This window comes from Phascolarctos cinereus, unplaced genomic scaffold, assembly GCF_003287225.1.
Source record: "Phascolarctos cinereus isolate Bilbo 61053 unplaced genomic scaffold, phaCin_HiC Scaffold_2;HRSCAF=192, whole genome shotgun sequence".
Lineage (NCBI taxonomy): Eukaryota > Metazoa > Chordata > Mammalia > Diprotodontia > Phascolarctidae > Phascolarctos > Phascolarctos cinereus.
Window position 1 is genome coordinate 26,993,446 of NW_027555625.1, and position 19,820 is coordinate 27,013,265.

General features: G+C 37.3%; 1 protein-coding gene across 1 annotated transcript in view; it reads left to right on the top strand.

The window, feature by feature from the left end:
* LOC110218426 (catenin alpha-2) overlaps window positions 1-19,820 on the top strand; it is a 1,469,797-nt gene that overhangs the window by 458,721 nt on the left and 991,256 nt on the right. The window contains 2 exon segments of the mRNA XM_021001143.2: window positions 9,430-9,549; window positions 12,899-13,165. Coding sequence (XP_020856802.1) covers window positions 9,430-9,549; window positions 12,899-13,165 — 387 coding nt within the window.

Here is a 19,820-nt window from a genome sequence, read left to right on the forward strand (position 1 = left end):
AATATTTACCAGAATCTCATTTCTCACATGTTTTTTTAAGACTGTTTCATGAGACTGGTGGTGTTTGTTCAGTGCTCCATATGCTGAAGGAAACATCTCAGCAGCTCTTTTTTCATATTGCTTGTCGATCTCAGAAGGATCTTTCTGAGGCTCTAACGGACCAGATAATTGTGATTATGTAGCGCTGATTTCCACAGAAGCTGGAGTGCCTTCGGCAAAATTGCATCCTCCTTGCTTCTGTCCATTGTTAGTAGAATTGTTGCAGCTGGACAGGCTGCTGTGGAGATGACTGAGGCATGGCCACCTTCTCAGGGGGCCCCTACCTTGCCTTCAAGGCCATATGTTAACATCATCTTCCCTACTTAGAAATTGTCCTGGTAATTAATGGGGCTCAATCCGGACTTTTACTACACCATATTTTCCTTTTTTTTTTTTTTGGTCTTGATTTCAACAGTAGTCATTTTAACTCAATGCCTGATCTTATTGGTCTGTGTAGCAAAACATGATGTATTCTTCCGGAATTGTCCATTTAGTGACTCAGTTTACTTCAGGGAAATCACTGTTTCTATAAAAGAGATTATCAGAGAGCCCTGGCTAACCTTTGGATTGTATGAAGCATAGCTAAACTCCTGATGGAATTTAATCTTCACCCAAATTCTCTGAGCAAGTAATAACTCTGAATGAGTTCACTAATAATTATAACTAACATTTCTATAGCACTTTAAGGATTACAGAGAGCTTTACACATATTATCTCACTGGATCCTCCCAACAATCCCAAGAAGTAGATATTATTATTATTATTATTATCCCCATCTTATAGATGAGGAAACTGAGGCCCAGTGATGTTAAGTGAAAATTGCCCAACATCATGTAACTAGCAAGTATCTGAGGCTGGATTTGAACATAAATCTCCCTTGATTCCACGTGCGTGGATCTATCTACTGTGTCACCTAGCTGCCTCTAGGGTTCCAGTGCTATTTGGCAGTGTACTCCTGAAACTCTAATAGCTTTAGCTGACCTCATTCTAAACTCATGAGATTCTTCTGGAACTTTACTATACCCAAATATTTGACTGTTTGTGTTTATCATCATCACCCTCATCCTCATCACCACCACCATCCTCTTCCTCCTCCTCCTCCTCCTCCTCCTCAGCATCATCATCATCAGCATCCTCATCATCTTTTTCATTTTAGTAGTTATTATTATTATTATTATTCCTATGAAACACAAACTGCCAGATATTTGGTTGTAGTATAGTTCCAGAAAAATCCAACGAGATTTTGATGACGTCAGCTAAATCTATTAGGAATATATTGTCAAATAGCACTGGAAACTAGGGAGGCAGCTAGGAAATACAATAATAATGATGATCTATTTGTCATCATTATTTGTTTTAAATAGTTAGTAAATTATCTCATATACTTTATCTTATTATATATATCTTATTTTAAGTAATAATATATTTATTATTAAAATATAAGTATAATATGGTTATCATTATCATCATTATTAGCTTTAATAGAGTTTGACATACTTTACCATGTTTCACATACATTATCTTATTACATCCACATACCTTCACCAACTTTAATGTGTGACTATATAGTGACGTCCAGATGCCTGGAATGCTTCAGATGCTTTCTTTTTTTTCTCTCACAAGGAGAAAGATTGCTATACTAGAGAAATATATAGCAAAAAAAGGAGGTGAAGTTATATGTGTTATGACAAGCAGCCTGGTTTAGGACAGAAAGGACTTGGAGTCATTTCCCTGATACTCCACATTATGCTTGTATCATTTTTGGAAAGACTGTGTTCAAAACATAAACTTTTTTCATTTGAATGAGTTTTAGTGGCCATCAAAGCCAACTCAGCCCTGAGAATCAATACCCACATCAATATTACCCTCCCAGGAAGACACCAAACTGGTACTTAACAATTTCCAGTGAAAGACAACCCACTACCTCCTCTTTAGGGAGGCCATCCTATTTTCTGATAGTTCTAATTGATTTTTATTTTTTTTCCCAACATCTAACCCAAATGTGCTTTTCCTCTTAGCTCTTGCTTTGCCCTTTGTATTCAAAGAGAACAAGTCTATTCTCTGTTCCACATTGCAGCCTTTAGAGTAGTTAAACACAGTTATCATCTCCCCCTGTGTCTTCTCTTCTCTACACTAAACATTCCCCAAACCATTGATTTAACCTCATGTGAAAGACATTGTGGTTGCCTACACCCACACATACTTGAGCTTATTAATGCCTTTCCTGAAATAGGGTTCCTAGAATTGAATGTGATAGACATGGCCTAATTAGAACAGGGTACAGGAGGACTATCAGCTTCTTTTTCCTGGCATCTCATCTCTTAATGCAGGACAAATTTCCAAGAGGTGTTTCTTGTTTGTTGAAGGCCATATTGAGATTTTGGTTCAATAAAACTCTGACAAATAGACAACTAACCATATTATTAAGTGACTTTTTGAGCTGAACTCTAAGAATTTACCTGTAGCTCTATTAAATGTCTGAAGGCATTGGATTTAACTTTCACAATGCACACAAACTCAGTGGAAAAATCCCAAGTTGTTGAGGCAAAAAGCACACCCTGAAATTATCCACATATCTAGCTTATACTTGGCTTGCACCGGACCTATTGTCTGAAGCCCTGATCTCCTGAGTTTTTTTGTATGTTTCTCATAATGGTTTTCAAAATCTCAGAGGTTTTCACACAAGGTTTTAATCTGAGGTCAAGTCTTGCTTATTAAAGGTACAGTAACTCCAAGGTTTCACTGAGCTTTGATAAATTTTTATAGCTCCAAATGTGCTCTAAGATGAGTGGACCAGAGCCCATGAAATTTAAGTCACTTGTCCAAGGTCACATAGGGAATGAATGTCAGAGACAGGACATGACTCTCAATTAAGGATGCCTTCCACAAATCACCAGGTTAAGGCAAACTATAGCTGGGGGTACAGAAATGGAGGATGTAATTGTTGAACCAATGTCAATAGTGTTCAAGAGAAGAAAAGAGATGTTAGAGAACTAGAATGAACAAGTTTCTCATTCAAAAACAAACAAAAAAGAAAATGTAAGAGAGCGTAGTCTATAAAGTAAAGGTCAGTAAGATTGACTTTTACTCCTGGCACATGGAGTTCATTTTTTAAAGCCATGGTTTTCAAGTTGAAGGGTGATCAATGAAAGCCCGCATGGCTTCATCCAGAACACGTCATTCTAGATTCATCTCATATACTTCTAATGATTAAGTATTTAGACTGGTAGGAATTCAGTAAAGCATGGATAACATGGAGAGGGATGGGCTACATGATAGCATGATTAAGCAGACTCAAAACTGGTCAAATGGCTGGACCAAAAGTTTGCCTTTGGTTAATGCCGACTTGGAGGATGGTCTGTATTGGAATGTTTTAGGGATTTGCCCTTTGTCCTGTGCTGTCCACGATTTTTATGAGTAACTTGCAAGAAGCTATGGGGAAACTTCTCAAATTTGTAGATTAAAGCACACCGTATGTGTGTGGGATGTTTTGGGAATGACAGCATTAAGTGGGAATAAGCAATATGGTTAAGAAAGTCAGCATCTAAAACAATGGACTCGAATGAATGAAATTAAATGCATAGAGGCAAATTTGTAGGTTAAAAAACTAACTTTGAAAGTCCAGGATGGAGGAGATATCAAGGGAAAAAAAAACATAGATCACATAATAAATTTCTATGTGTCTTAGCTCACATTCCCATCATGCTTTCAGGTTTGGAAAATGCTTTACACATGTTGGCTCACTTAATCCTTCCAAGCACTTTGTGAGGTAGGCACTATTATTATCCCCATTTTGCAGAGGAGGAAGCTAAAACTGGAAGAGGTTAGATGACTTGCCCAGGGTCACACAGCCAGTAAATGCACGAAGCAGGGTTCTAGGGATTGTCTTCTGTACTTCCAAGTCCAGCACCCTGGCCAAAATTCCACCTACTTGCCTTAATAGCACGTAACACAAATATTCTCTGTAAAAGAACAGAAGAGTGACCATACTACCCACTTTTGAGTAACATGAGATCAGTGAGTTTGGTGCAGTCTTGTTCTTGTTGAGAAATAATAGATCTCTTTAGAAAAAAGTCTCTTGAGGGTTCTTTTTTTTTCAACTTTACCAGAATGTCTCTGACATTCCTGTAACGAGGGAGGAGGATGGATATTATTGCACAGGCCTCACCTTAGGTGACTGAGTATAACAGATACTATCTATGGGACTTTGGGCAGTCCACTGCAACTTCTCAGCTCTCAGTTTCCTTTTCTGTCAAAGGAATATATTGGGGATTAGGATTCGCTTCAGGTCTAAGATGTCTAAGACTATGAGTATATTTTTATATTAACAGAAAACCATTGTTAGTATTCTCTTTTCAAAATGGGCTTGAATAAACTGACATAAATGCAAAGCCAGCATCTGGTTTCTTTACTGAAAACTAATGAGAACAGTAAGTTATGAGCATCACAATGGAACAAAGTCCTGAAATTGGTTCTCATTAACAAGCAGTAGAACATGTTGTTATATTAAAATAGGCGTTATTATGGGCCTTTCAGAAATAATAATTTCTGTTTTCCTTGAAATCAACTGTTGTGTCCCAAAGACAGAATTAATACTCAAATAACCATCATGAGCCTATTAACAGTATAACAGTACAGGACTCTCTCTCTCTCTCTCTCTCTCTCTCTCTCTCTCTCTCTCTCTCGCTCTGTCTCCTCTGTCTCCTCTCTCTTCTCTCTCTCTCTCTTCTCTCTCTCTCTCTCTCTCTCTCTCTCTCTCTCTCTCTTTCTCTCCCTCTCACTAGTATTGACCATATAGAAAGCTATGCATTGCCTTCATAAATTAGATGGAAATAGACACCACTGCTTTCTTCTGTTTTCTTCTTAAGCCTATGAAATCCCTTTCCAATTTAGGATATGGTTTTAACAAACTGTACGGGGGCATGGTAGCATAGAATGAGTAGGAGGCAAGTCTAAGCAAAATTACAATAGTCCTTGCTGATGTTGTCCAGCTCTCCTTAAGCCTACCTTTCGGGATGGGTGAACCAAGAGGAGGGGCCTGCACCTTGTGCTGTTCCCTTGCCAGCATGAGGGGCACTTGGCTGTGCATTGTGTTCTCTTTCCCAAAGTGGGGGCAAGTCGTCCATCCTCTGCCTGGGGGAGATTAGAGATGCCATTCCAATGGCTGTCATTCTCCTGATCTGCCTTCTTTCTTCCAGTAGGGGGAACAGAGAGACATTGTTCCAGAAACCTTCCATCATGAGTTAGTCTTCTGGGTCAACCGTATCCCAAATGCAAGGGAATCTTCCCTGCCTGCAGAGGACAGGGAAAGACACCATTCCTTCCTGCTTCCTCCACCTAGTTCTTGACCTGGCCTGCCTTCAGGAAAATGAGAGAAATGAATGTCAGTCATCTGCCACCACTAGACCCCTAGCCTGAGCTGCCTAACACCTTGAGAGAACACCACCCCGAGGCCATACCTATAGTGATGTTAATACCCCTTATGAACTCATTTGGGAATCATTAACAAGCTCCTCTCAGTCTCCCTGTCCCAGTCATCTTGAAACTCTGGATGCCATTTTTACAAATGGTTTTCTTCATCCCCTAATGATTGCTCTCCAATTTCCCTCCTTCTCAACTGAATGCTTCCAATGTCGTACCCTAAAGCTACACCTCCTTTCCACTGTGCTCTCTGTACAATTTGCTGTATGAGCAAAAACCTTGCTTTCATATTAGACCTTTTCCTTTCTCACTTTTTTCATTTTATTGTTCTTACTGCAACCTGAGTCCTTCCTGATGACAGCCTCCCTCACCACTCTTTCTTTAACTCACTCTCCCTTTCTCAATGGCCAAAATGGGGTGAGTGTTTCTGTGCTCCCCATAGCCAGTTTGAGATTCTCTCTCTGCCTTCATCACTCATTATCCTATTCTCCTTGGAGATTCATTCAATCCGTATCTATCACCCAATCAAAACTCTAGTGGCTGTTGTCCACTGACACCCAGGCACTGACATCCATATCACTCCTCTTCTTTCCTTAATTAGTTCAGTGACTAGCTTGTAATCTTTCTTTCCTCCCCAACTACTGCAGAAATATTATGGTTACTTCAATATACATATTGACATATTGGCACATAGTAGGCTCTTAAATATATATATATATATATATATATATATATATATATATATATACATGTATATATTACTGACTATAAGAATATAGACAAGAGTATCTTTATAAAATTGCTCTAACTAAAAGAAAAATAAAGCAAAGTAAATCCTTAAAACCATAGAATTGGTGAGTTTATGGGCACATGAAAATCTATCCTAAATCTAGTCTTGAAAATTGTCTTTACATGTAATTGGGAAAAATATAATACTATTAAATTTAAGGAAAAAAATAAATCTAATTTTGCCATAGATTGGTTTGTCCAATATACACTTTAACTTCGTCCCTATTTTTCACGCAAAAAAAAGTTATGACTTTGACAACACCCAATTTAAGTCAGGTTCTCCTTATTGATTTACCGTCTTTTTGACAAACATTAATGCCTACCTTCCTTGCTGTGCATGCCGGTGATTATTTTCACCCCAATTTATTTCCTTAAACCTACCCTCCTCCAGTGATCTCTCCCTTCCAGGTTAACCCAGATTATTATGGGAAGTCTCCTATTTCAGTGAAACTCTCTTTGATCTGCCTCCCGCCTGCCCAGGTGCTTTTCCCCTTCTCATGTTAATTCATGCTTACATATATCTATAGTGTTGCATGCTTCAAGTAGAATGGTAGCTCTGGAGGGCAAACTCTGGGGTTTTGTTTGTTTGTTTATTTTTGATGTTGGCTTACAGTTCAGTGGTAAATGTTTGTTGAATTGCAATGTACTGAGACTGTGATGTGTTGAGAGCAAAATGTATTTAAGCTAACAGGATGCAACATTCTAGAGACCTTTCTCCATTCAAATATCCAGTACCATTCCCTTCCCTACAGTCTCTCTGTTCGTTGATCCCTATTAATGCCTGAGGATTATAACTTTTCAAAATCTTTATGAGATCAAAAATGCTTTTGAAATAGGCTCATAATAATTTTCACTTGCATCAAGAGAGGGGAGAAAGGGAGGTATTCATCAATTATACACGCTTATAAGGGCCTGCTGTGTGCAAGACATTATACTAGGGAATGGGATTTTTTTAAAAAGAATGACAAGTTAAAAAGAATTCCTCCCCTCAAAGAGATTACATTCTTCTGAAAGATACAGCATGTTTGCCTCCATTGCTGTTACTAAACCAAGCAAAATCAACCACCACAACAAAACAATTATTTAACTGCCTTTCTAAATGTGTAGATTAATTCTAGTCAATGTTATTTTTAATGAGCATTGGAGGAAACTTATGTTGGGTTGTCTATTTGCCTTTTAATAATTTCCATAATTAAATATAGAAATTATACAGAGGTATAGTGTGTACAATTAAAATGAAGAGTTATGTTTAGTTTGAGGCTCTTTGAAAGGAATGTACTGCAATAAGTAACTTAGTTCATATTAAAATTATTTCTTCCCACAATGAATTAGTCTTTTGAAATGAACCAATAAATGAAACTAAACTGCATTGTTAGATAAAAGATTAAATGATAGTAATCACTGTCTTTTCTACACTGTACTTTCCCATTATGCAATGTAAATGAATGATATTAGTAAGTTATGTTACTGCTTTCAGATGAGTTGGTCAAATTTTAATGCATTTTATTTAAATAACTGAAATAATTGTACTTCCCCATGTCTGTTTGGCCTACTTTAGTGACAAGTTCAGACTGGGACATTTTATGCAATCAGTTAGGCATAGCTTGAATGTTAATAAGACAAAAACCAATATAGTAAATTCTCAGTGAATTTCAGACATATTCATAGCTGATTTCCTGCCTCTGCCTCTTGTAACTTTTCAAATCTCTCCTTCCCTTTGGGTACCTTCCCCAAGAGTATCCAGAAGTTCTTGCTGCACAGGAATCTGATACCTTATCCTAGTCTGCTCTTCTCTACACTGATTTCCATGAAGACTGTCCCTTGTCTTCTGTCAAAACTTATGTGGCCAGGATCTTATTGCCTCAAGAGCTCTATAAAGTATAGCGTGTATGTGGTTTGTATGTGTCCAGGTGCTTATGTGTGCAGGTGTATGCATGCAGGTGCAAGTGTGAATGCATTTGGATATGCATGTGTGGCATGGGGAGAGGGGTTGGAGTAGATGTTTTCTTCTGGCTTAGCTGGTACTCAATTGTGATCTCTCTTTAAGTCTGGAACTATTCAAAGGAAGACACCTCACCACAGGAATGCTGAAAAATATTTAACAACTTGTTCTCCACAAAAAAAAATACATGCACAGAATACACGTTTAAGTTTAGTTTATATTATCAACATTTTCTCCACTTCTTTCAAAAGTAGAGACAATCAAAACAACAGTAAATCAAGCCACAATGTGTAGCCTCCACTGATTCCTGAGAAGTCATTGCTCTCTGGAAAATTGAACAATGCTGTACAATCTGACTCCAGCACACTCTTGCCCATTCTTCTCTTTTTGTGGTGAAAGTAACCAATAGGCCAATTCATTTTACGATGATTGCATAGTAATAATAATTCAAATATCTAAATCCCTTCATAATTAAAAAACAATCACTACAGCCTTGTGAAAAATGTGGTATACATATCATACTCCTTAATTTATACATTTCAAAAATGGAGAGTATTTAAGTGATTTCCCCAAAAATATACAAGTAATAAATCTCATAGCAGCAACTTGACCTGAATGTTTCATATCCTGATTCTATTCAAGTAAGAAATTGACTTGTTAATGTCAGCTTGGTGGTTCAAGAATAAATTTCTACTGTTTTGGAAATTGTGTCTCTCCTGAATAATACTAACTGACCTCTAACTGTACAAACAGTGTTAGAATCAGATTATAGAAGAATTTGAATGCCAGCAGTTAAGAAGCCATTTCCGTAGTCCTGGGGAGAGGTCATACTGACTTGCTCCAGTTTCATGGTCATGAGCACAGAGTTGAAGGGACATTCCAAGAGGTATTGACACAAGAATAGGTCAGATTTAGGAACTGTTGGGATGAGGGGCTGGTACCTAGGTTGATGGAGAGAGCCTGTCACACCATTATGGACTTAATAAATGCTGGTTGAATCCAACTGAATGACTAATTTTTTTTCTTTCAAATTCCATTGATATTTAATAAAATTTCAATGGTGATTCCTCCTCCTTCTTGTGGTAGGCAGGGAAGATTTACACACCCAAGTATTTTGAACATTTACATGAATGTAGAAAGTCAATTTAAAATGTTATAATAGCACACTCTTAAATAATGTTATTCTAAGTTAAACATCTTTCAGCTTTAATTCTTTTGACTTTTTTTTTAAATTTTAGGTTGAAGAAGCTCTGGAAGCTGTGAAAAATGCTACAAATGAGCAAGACCTTGCAAATCGCTTTAAGGAGTTTGGAAAAGAGATGGTGAAATTGAACTATGTAGCTGCCAGAAGACAGCAGGTGAGGGAGGGAGCATGTATAGTTACAGAAGAGATTTCATGTAATCATATAAATGGTTTTTTTTTTTAAATTTGGCATACTACCTAAGATTTGCCAGATTCTTTTCTTGAATGGAAGCCAATTCCTTATCTCAGTTTCAGGAACATTTTTTTTTTCAATTTTTGAGACATAGTTTCTCAACTCTGACTCAATGTAGTTTCAAAAGAAAACATTTAATTCTGATACAAATGAAAAGTATCTTTCTTCTTAACCAACTCCATGTTCCATAAAAATATAGGATGATGATGCCTAACTTAAATGATTAATTTTGATTAGTGTATAAGTGAGTGAAAACTCATGTTAATTCATTATATTTAGCCAACTCCAGACCATGCTTACAGCATAGCCTACCCTCCACTAAGACACCATGAAATCAAGCTTTACTTCATATTTTAAGCCCTTCTCCCACCACCTTTCCCAATTCTTAGCTCTTGCTCTCAGAACAATAATTAAACGAATACTACCAATGCTACTGAAAGGGTAGACCAACTCTTACCTTGTGGCTCCACTTACATTTTTGGTGACTGTCTAGACCATAACTCCCTTTGCTGACTAGTGCTCATTTATATGTGTTCTATCCTGCTACTGGAGTGTAACGTCCTTGAGTATAGGAAATGTCTCATTTTTGTATTATTCCCAGCATCTTGCCCAATGCTTAGCACATAATGAGTACTGAATGAAAGCTTAATGAAGGCCCTGAGTATATAAATGTTAGTCTGAGGTTATTTTTCTTAAACTTAAGGCTTGCCTTGAAAGCTAGGAATAGAGGTTAGTGTTAGTTCTTTCATCTTCTTGCTTTGTATTTTTATCTAAGGCAGACTCAGTGAATGTTTTGTCAGAGGTCTTCAGGCACTTGTTGGCTTCATTTTAATGTAGATTCTTTCACAGAAATGGTTTAGATTAGATGGACTTTGAAACTAGCCTGCTCTAAAATTCTGTGATTCTGTGTGACTGTCTACTCCAGGACCCTCAATTTTACAAATGAGACAACTGAATCTCTGAAAGAGGACATGACTTTCCCAAGATTTCTTATAAAGAAGAGTGTCATCCTCCTCCATTAATATTAGCACAGAAAGACGTGGAAAAAAATTCAAACATGGTAGTTTAATAATGATGGTTGTGATGGTTGTTTTATATTATGCATGCCTAGCAGACCTTTGTAAGTCACAAGTAAAAAAAAAATAAATAGAGCTATTCATTTTGTATGGAAGCCAGAGCCTATAAGAATTGCCAGGGTGACAAACAAATAAACAAACAAAATAAAAATAATGTGTTGTGGAGGAGTGCATAAGGTTGTCCTTTTCTATATCACTCTCAGAGGCTAAGAATATCCCCCAATGGGATGCTTTCAGAGAGAGCCATTCATACACATATTTGTGCACACAGTATCTTCTCTGACTGACCTCCCTCATTCTTAATCAAACCAATGTGGGTTAAAAGTGTAGGTGTGATAGGGATGGCAGTGATGAGATTGTTGAGAATCTCCTTTCATATCCCTTTCTCAGCTACTTGAGAATTCATTATGTATGGTAAGGCTGTGACCGTGCCTTGCTATCTATCCATCCATTTCTCAGGCTCAAATAAACAATTCAAGTTTGCATTTACTTCTGGATGCTATCCATTTGGACTTGGTGATCAAAGACAGGCAAGCAGATGCTCAATCATTTGATAATCATCTATTGTCACAGTTGGGAGCCCCTAGCACAGTCAGCAGATTTCATGCACATTTTTCAGGCTGAGTTTCATGCCTAGAAATCATTTCAGCAGATCCCTCTCTTGTCACTCACCAGATGAGGGCATGCCACTAGAAAAAGCTCTAGCATAGGACAGCCTTCTGAATATTCTATTTGAAAAGCCTGAGAATTGCTAGTTTGCAAAAGAGAAAACATGGGAGAGGAGAATGAAAATAGCCTTAAAGGGTGTGAAGAATCTTTTTGATTGATGATGGTGATGGCGGTGGTGGTGGTGGCGGTGGTGGTGGTGGTGGCAGGTGGTGGTGGTGGTGGTGGTGGTGGTGGTGGCGGTGGTGGTGATGGCAGTGGCGAGGGTGGCGGTGGTGGTGGCGGCGGTGGGGGTGGTGGGGGTGTTGATGGTGGTGGTGGTGGCATCCTAAAGTTTTGCAGAGCACTTTACAAATGTGATCTCATTTGAACCTGACAAAAACAGGGTGAGGGAGCTGCTATTATTATCCCAACTTTACAGATTAGGAAAATGAGACTAAGGGGTTAAGCAACTTGTCCAGAGTCACACAATTAACAAATGTCTAAGGCTGATTTTGAATATAAGTCTTCCTGACTCTAGACTCAGCATTCTGTCTACCGTGCAACCTATAAAAGGGACTAGACTTGCTTTGTTCAGTCCACAAAGTAGAGAATAAGGGTTGTTGTTGGAAGCTACAGCGGCATAGATTTAGCCTTACAAGGAGAGAACATTTCCTAACAATTCTAGCTGTCCCAAAGTGGAATGGATTGGCCTAGGAAGTTCAGTTCAGCTCTTTGGGGACAGGTCACTGAGATACTGGGGATACAACAGTCCTAAAGAGCTTACTTTCTACCTGCCATTCCCCTACTGGAGGTCTTTAAACAAGGGCTGAATAACTAGTTGTTTTAGTAAGGGGTTGTTTTTCCAGTGGGTAAATTATTTATTTCTTTCATGAATTAAATAGCCACAGATGTCCCTTCCAACTCTGAGATTCTGCAATTTTATATTGTCAAAAAATTCTAAACCCATGATCCTTTTACAGTGGGAACATCTCTGCCCTCCACCTCTATCCCCTCACCCACAATTGGCCAATAGGGAGCAGCTCTCCGTCAACATTATCTCTTCAAATGGAGATAATATTTTCTGGCCTCTAAAAGGAGATTTAATCACTCTCTCAAGGATTACTCACGAATAGCTTTTCTGTTGGCTCCAGTGTGACATTGATTTCCCAATCATTGGGATTCTTTTTTTTTTGTCAAAAAGTATAAGAATTGAATTGTCAGAGATGCCAAGTCTTTCTGAAATGAAAACTATACAAAAGGGTAGGCAAGATGGCTATGAGGGACCTGACATAAACTCAATGTGCTTTTATTCTGCACCTATTTTTGAAGGTATATGCACAGATAAAGAAGAAGTCCTATTTCTGCTGCTCTCTGCCTATGCAATGTTAAGGGTATAACTTTACATATTTGGGTCTCAGTTTTCTCATCTGTAACATAAAGGCTAATTGAGTTGATGATCTCTAAGATTCCTTTTCACTCTATGGCTCCAAGGGCTTTTGAAAAACAAACATGTATTTATGGTGTGTGTCCATGTTTCCTTTGTTCAGGAACTGAAGGACCCTCACTGTAGGGATGAGATGGCAGCTGCCCGAGGGGCTCTGAAGAAGAATGCCACTATGCTGTACACAGCTTCCCAAGCATTTCTCCGTCATCCAGATGTGGCTGCCACAAGGGCCAACCGGGACTACGTGTTCAAACAAGTGCAGGAAGCGATCGCTGGCATTTCAAATGCAGCGCAGGCTACTTCACCCACCGACGAAAACAAAGGGCACACTGGCATTGGAGAGCTGGCAGCTGCCCTCAATGAGTTTGACGTGAGTATCACAATGACATGCACAAGCAATTCTCCCTTCCACTGGGCAAGTTTTTGGGGGAAATTGGAACAAAATAAGATCAAACAAAACATTTCAATTAATACTGATCTTATTTCCAGCTTCCCTGCAAGGCACACAAATTTTATCAACACTACTTCTGGTTTTATAAAACTCTAGAGGACTAAGGAAGGATTTACATACTCTAGCTAACTTTGAAATAAGGACAGTAATGGTCCACAATCATAACCCACAGAAATCTTGTAAGGTGCTACCTTTCTTAGTGAAGAGCTAATGTTCTAGAGGTATGTCCCGTAGTCATAAATGACACAAAAGGACACAGAGAGGCATACAAGCACTTGGCACCAGTGTGAAGAATTCTCTTCATCCTTTTCATGATGTAGATACCAGATCATTTTAGATGCAAGGAAGACTCTTCACCTTCTATAAGGATTTTTTTTTTCATAAGTGACATTGAAGTCAAGCATAGTCATGTCTAGGGGATGTCCCTCTCCCATTCCCGGGTGTCTGGCCATGAGAATCTCAAGGAAAGGTGACCCTCTCTCAACTTGGCCTTGAACTGACACTGAAAGGCCTGAATTCACTTTAATTCACTAGACATTTGTTGTGCTTATTATTTGCAAAACACCATAGATGAGAATTTGCTTTGCAAATCTAGTGTGTCTAAATCTAGTTAGTTACATATCCATTTGCAAGACAATGTACAGTCAGGTCCAATCTGCAATTATTGCTCTATGGTAGGTATCGTGGGGACTAAAAAGGGGTATTAAGCATGATTTCTGCTGTATATAACCTTGATGTGTAATAAATGGAATAAAATCGGCACACAGATAATTAGACATCCAAGAATAAAGAAATAAGAAATTTAAAAAAAACCTAATAATGAGTATTATAAGTAAAGTGCTTCTGGGGATTAGAGGAAGGATGTTTTAAAGAAATGGAGGTTTAATGGAAGGAACACTGGATTTTTAATCTGATGTGTCACATATGAAAAAGTTTAAGAGAGTTTCTGGGTAATTAGTCATTTTTATTAATCATGCTAGTGGATAATTAATAAAAGAGGTCAGTGGCACTCTCAAATGCCAAAGACCCCTCATGGAACCCACTCAATGTTTATATGTGCTTGGAAGAGTAGGTGTTTTTTAGGGTGGCAATCGGCTTTGATTGGTTAACAAGTAATGAGAGAATAGATATTATAATGAGAGATGAGCTTATTCTAATAAGTGTCTGGAGAAGTTACTCTGATCACTCAATCTTGGTAAAAGAGATCTATTTATACCCTTATCACCTCATCTAGGGTAAACAGACATGTAGGGGGATGTACTTCTATCCAGACATGCCTGAGAAAAACACAATTAACTGGAATCCATCAATTCACCTAAACTAAAATTTCTTAACCTACTGAACAGATCCGAGTTTCCCAATAGGGTGTATCTGCCCAAGATTTCATTTCTTTATCCACCCTGCCCTTCAAAGGCTGACTGAATAGCCTATAGGGAATGAAGAAATAGAAGGGGGGGGGAAAACCTTGTTCCTAATTCAGTAATTCATTATTAATATAAGAGAGAAATGATTATTTCTCTCTTAGGACTTGGTTTGCATCACAGTTGTTACTTAATAACCATATGACCTTGATCACCAAGAATGTTTGGTTGAATCTAATAATAGAATGACAAATCAAAGGGGGAAAAAATAAAAAATCTCACAGCTGGGTTCAAGAATTCAAGGTTACTAGGACCAAAGAGGGAAGGCATAGGAAGTCTGAGGAAGATCCAAAGGTTTTAATGAACCACAAGCTCAATACGTGTGAGCAGAATGATGTTGCAGCCAAAATTTTAAGGTGATCTTGGGATACATGAAAAAAATACCTTCCAGGAATAAGGAGATTAAAGATCCTTTGCTACTCTGCCCTGTAAGAATGTACCACTTCCAGATCCTGCAATTTAGCAATGGGCTGAATAAACCAGAGAATAGCCAGGATGGTAAAGCACCTTGAGAATTAGTTGAAGGAACTAGGGATGTAGAGTAAGGAAAAGAGAAGTTATCATGGCTGTTTTTAAATGCCAAAAAGATTATTACATTGTTTGATCTTCTTGGCCATGGGGGTCAAAACTAGGAGCAGTAGCTTAAAGCTGAAAATGGATAAATGAAGACCTTTTATGAATGGTGGAACACTTTCTAAAAATTAAACTAGCCAGAAGTGGAATGGGTTGTTTTGGGAGATAGTTGTCTGCTCTTCATTGGACATCTTCAAGTAGAATCTGAATGACAAGTTGAATATCTTGTAGTGTTTGATTTGGGGGTAATAATAGCTGCTGTCTATATAGTACTTTAATTTATGCATAGCATTTTGCCTATATTTCATTTTTATCCCCACCACAGCCCTGACAGTTAGGAGCTCTTATTATGCTCATTTTACAGATGAGGAAACTGAGGCCTAGAGAAATTTCATTTGATTCCCAGAGTCATATAGATAATTTGAGTCAGGCCAGATTGAACTCGGGTCTTTCTGACTTATAGTCCAGCACTCTATCCACTGTGCCACCTTGTTACCTATGTATTTAAATTTTGAATTTCTGTGATTTTCGTTTCTATGATCTTTAGATCTAAATTCTATACTTTTCTAAATTTTAAGGATGTAGGAATGGACCAGGGTGAAGGGACATTAGTCATTCATAAGAAAGGAATAGTATGAACATAGATCTAGGTGTGGAAGGAGGTCATCATGTTTGGAGAATGCTGAGAAATCTTATTTGACTATAGCATAAAATAGTGGAATTTAGAGCTAGAAGAGAATTTAATGTGAACCCACCATTTCATAATCACACACACACACACACACACACACACACACACACCCCTCTCCTCTTGAATACTAGACTGGAAGAGTTTGGAACTTATCTCTTAGGCAATGAGGGGATGGTATAGCAGAGTAACATAGTCCCCTTGAGGAGACTGATCCAACTGTACTCTGTAGCATGGATTTAAATCATGAAAAACTACAGCTGAGAGACCAGTTAGTTTGCTATTGTGGTCATCTTAGCCCAGAATATTGAAGGATTAAACCAAGATGTTGGTATTGGAAACAGAAAGGAAAAATGAAAAAAAAATGATTTTGCTATTCATGTCAAGTGTTAAGGACTGTGAAGCTCTTTGTCCAGGATCTCACATAATCACAATGAAGAGTTGAGTAACCTGCTAGTAAATGTGAGAGGTGGGCCATGAATGCAGGTCCTCTCAACCCAATGGGCTACCCTAAAGTACACCAACAATCTACCTTTTACTTTATACATAGTAGACTGTTGAGTGGATAGCATTACAGATTTTGGAATCATACACATTGATAACTGAAGTTAAGGGTGTAACTTGACCAGGGTAACACATCTAGTAAGTTAGTTAGTAAGGTAGAATTTGAACCCAGGTCTTCCTAACTTGAAGATATAGTCAGATATGTTTTTCTTTAATATGATAAAACATGCTTTACTTTAAATAAAAGCTAATTGTGGGGGTAATAACTAACTGTACATGAATTAATAATGTCAATACAGGTATGCATATTAAGACACAAGAGCCTACGTATTTGATATCAGATCATATAACTCATCTGTGTAACTATTTTTGTTTTTATTGTTATCCAATTTAGCATTTTATCTACCTTTCTGATTCCAGGTTCTCTTTCCATACAGTCAAAGAGTTGTGGGTTTTTTAAAAATTCGAGTTGGTGTGAATCCATATAGTTATCACTCAATAGATCAAACTGAATTCACACATTTTCTCATTAGCAATAATTAAATATTAGACTATCATAGGTAGGATGTAACTGACCCATTCAAGCTCTTCCCTCACACATACTAACAAATATTCTGAAAGCATCCTTAGCTTTGGTTTTTGAAAATTTCTCTCATTGGAAACTAAAATCACCAACTTTCTACAGTTTATAGCAGACCTGCAATTCACCAATGCAATATAACCACATTAGGGATTCTTTGATGTGCTCTATCAATCTTGCTAGTCTAGCATTAAATTGGAAATGCACATACCTCAGGCTCAATTTTAGAGTGCTATTCCTAGGACTACTGTTAACTTGCTCTCTTTTCCTGGGGTTGGAATGAATTAAGCTTCCTGTTATCACTTTTCTCATATTCTATTATTCTATTGAATGGGCATTGTATGCATCTTAATAACATAAATACAATCAGTATTTAAATGAGTAGAATGCTTTGGGATCTCCAAATGCAAGAGATCATTCAATTGAAAAGTACAAAAGGCATCAATAACATCAGTAAATTAAGCACATCTTTAAAATACTGTATTTCAAAAATAGAAATATTTTAAATGTTATGACAGACAATAAATAATGTACTACAAATCCAGATATAGTAATGATGTTACCTACTAATGTGCTTCATTTCTGTCTACCAAAAACAAAAAGTTTTCTTTGATCTGTTTCTCTTCAAATAAGTCATAATTGAGTAAGATGCTCCCAAATTAAATGTGGAAAAATGATATATCAGTAATCAAAAGTGCATAATGTTGTGACCTTCTGTTGTATAATGCCATTGACTGATTTCTAGACGGATAGTTACACGTCACAATCCAAGTAAAGGCTTGCGGTTACCCTCTTTTTTTTTTTTTTAAACATTGGCTTTGTTTGCGGCCTGGTAATCTCAATGTAATTTGGACTCGGTGACCTGTTTTCTGACACTTATTATGACTAGACATCTAAATTCAACATAGTGATTTCTGAAGTGAAAGAATGTGAGAAAAACAGAGGTTTAATGACTGGAAACTGTCATATGATAGCCTGGTGCTAAAATAGCAAAAAGGAAAATGATTGGTAATCAAATGAAAAATCAGACTCTGTCAAAAATGTGGCAGCTCAAAATTGTTCATTTCAGTCTAGTGTCTTTGCAGCTTCTGAAATAACATGGGAGTGGGGAGGAGGGAATGACTAACCTATCAAAGTACATCTTATAGTAATATATATTTAAGAAGACTAGAAACTGGGAAGGGGGGTATATCTTATATACTTTACTTTAAGCCATCATAAAGAACCTTAGAACAGATTTCAGCAGATCTCATTTCCAGAAAATTCTTTCCCAGATGGAGACCCCTGGGAAAATTAGACATATCACATTCACAAATTTTCTCATTACCAATCCTCACTACACCACAAAACACCACAGACTTAGTTATTTGTGGGTCAGAAGCCAGTTTCATTCTCCCTTGTCCCACCCTATGTAAGCCTTTTCTGTAGAAACTTGAGAAAACGATGAGAACTCACCCCTTTTGCTATTATAAGATAAAACAAAACCTGACCTCTGTTTCTAAGGATTCAATTCTATAAGGATTTAACACTTGCAATACATCAATCACTAGAGGAAGTGCTGAAAATACAAAGGGAAAAACGGAACAGTCCTTGTATTCAAGGAGGTTTCATTCCATTGGAGGGAGTGAAGGAGATAATGTGAACACACAAAATGCAATACACAAAAAATGTATATGATTATATAACAATTATATAATGTGATAATATGTATTATGTAACAATTATATACTATTGCATATTATATAAAATATGCATGTAATATGATATGTAATACTTATTATATAATTATATAATTTAAATATATAATTTCTGGGGAGAGAAGATGGGGGTGGGGTGGGAGGAATAGAACTCAAATTCTGTTGTGAAGGAAGTTGGGGGGTCTATGAAAAAGAGGTGAGGAGACAATGCATTCCATCTATGAGGGCAATTTGTGCAAAGGTCCTGAGAAGAAAAATGGAATGTATTGTACAAGGAACCTCAAGAAGGCCAGTTTGATGACACTGACTATTACAACACAGACTATTACATAATAAATCTAGAAATGTGGGCTGTAGTGATTGTGTAGGGCTTTCAAAGCTGAAGCAAAGGGCTTATGTTCACATATGGTTAATTATTACCCCCACTATAAGATTGTAAGCCAGGTACTCAGAAAACTTCTTTAGAAAGACATAATGGCAGGGCAGCTAGATGGTGCAGTAGATAGAGCACTGGCCCTGGATTCAGGAAGACCTGAGTTCAAATCCAACCTCAGACACATAACACTTACTAGCTGTGTGACACTGGGCAAACCCCATTGCCTAGCCAAAAAAATAGAAAGACATAATGGTCTAGAGACCATGAGGAAGGATGATGTGAGAGTATTAGAAAATGCCTATAAGTAGTTTATTTGTATTCATAAACTCAAGAGTGCATTAAATGTAAAATTGTCATCACTGTTGCTATAATTATGGCTAATTATTAAGTATTTAAACATTTTGAATCTCTTTAAAAATCTGAAGAGTTACATACTTGTGTTTTCTTCGTAAGCCCCAAGGTTATAGAATCCTATCATCTGGTCATTTTTCAAAGAAGTGAAAACATCCATTGTTTGAAAATGAATAAACTATAGGACTCAAACATTTAAGGCTTCTATGAGGCTGCAACTCTTGATTTTGCAAACTAGTTATATTACTGCCATTTCTACAAAATGTTAATTATTCTGTTTGCAAAGAAAGCTAAAGAAGTTAACTTTGGTCATTTAGGCTGACTTTTTATTACTTCCTCATCTTCAGGGTTTTTTTTTAATGCGCATATATTGTCATTCATTAT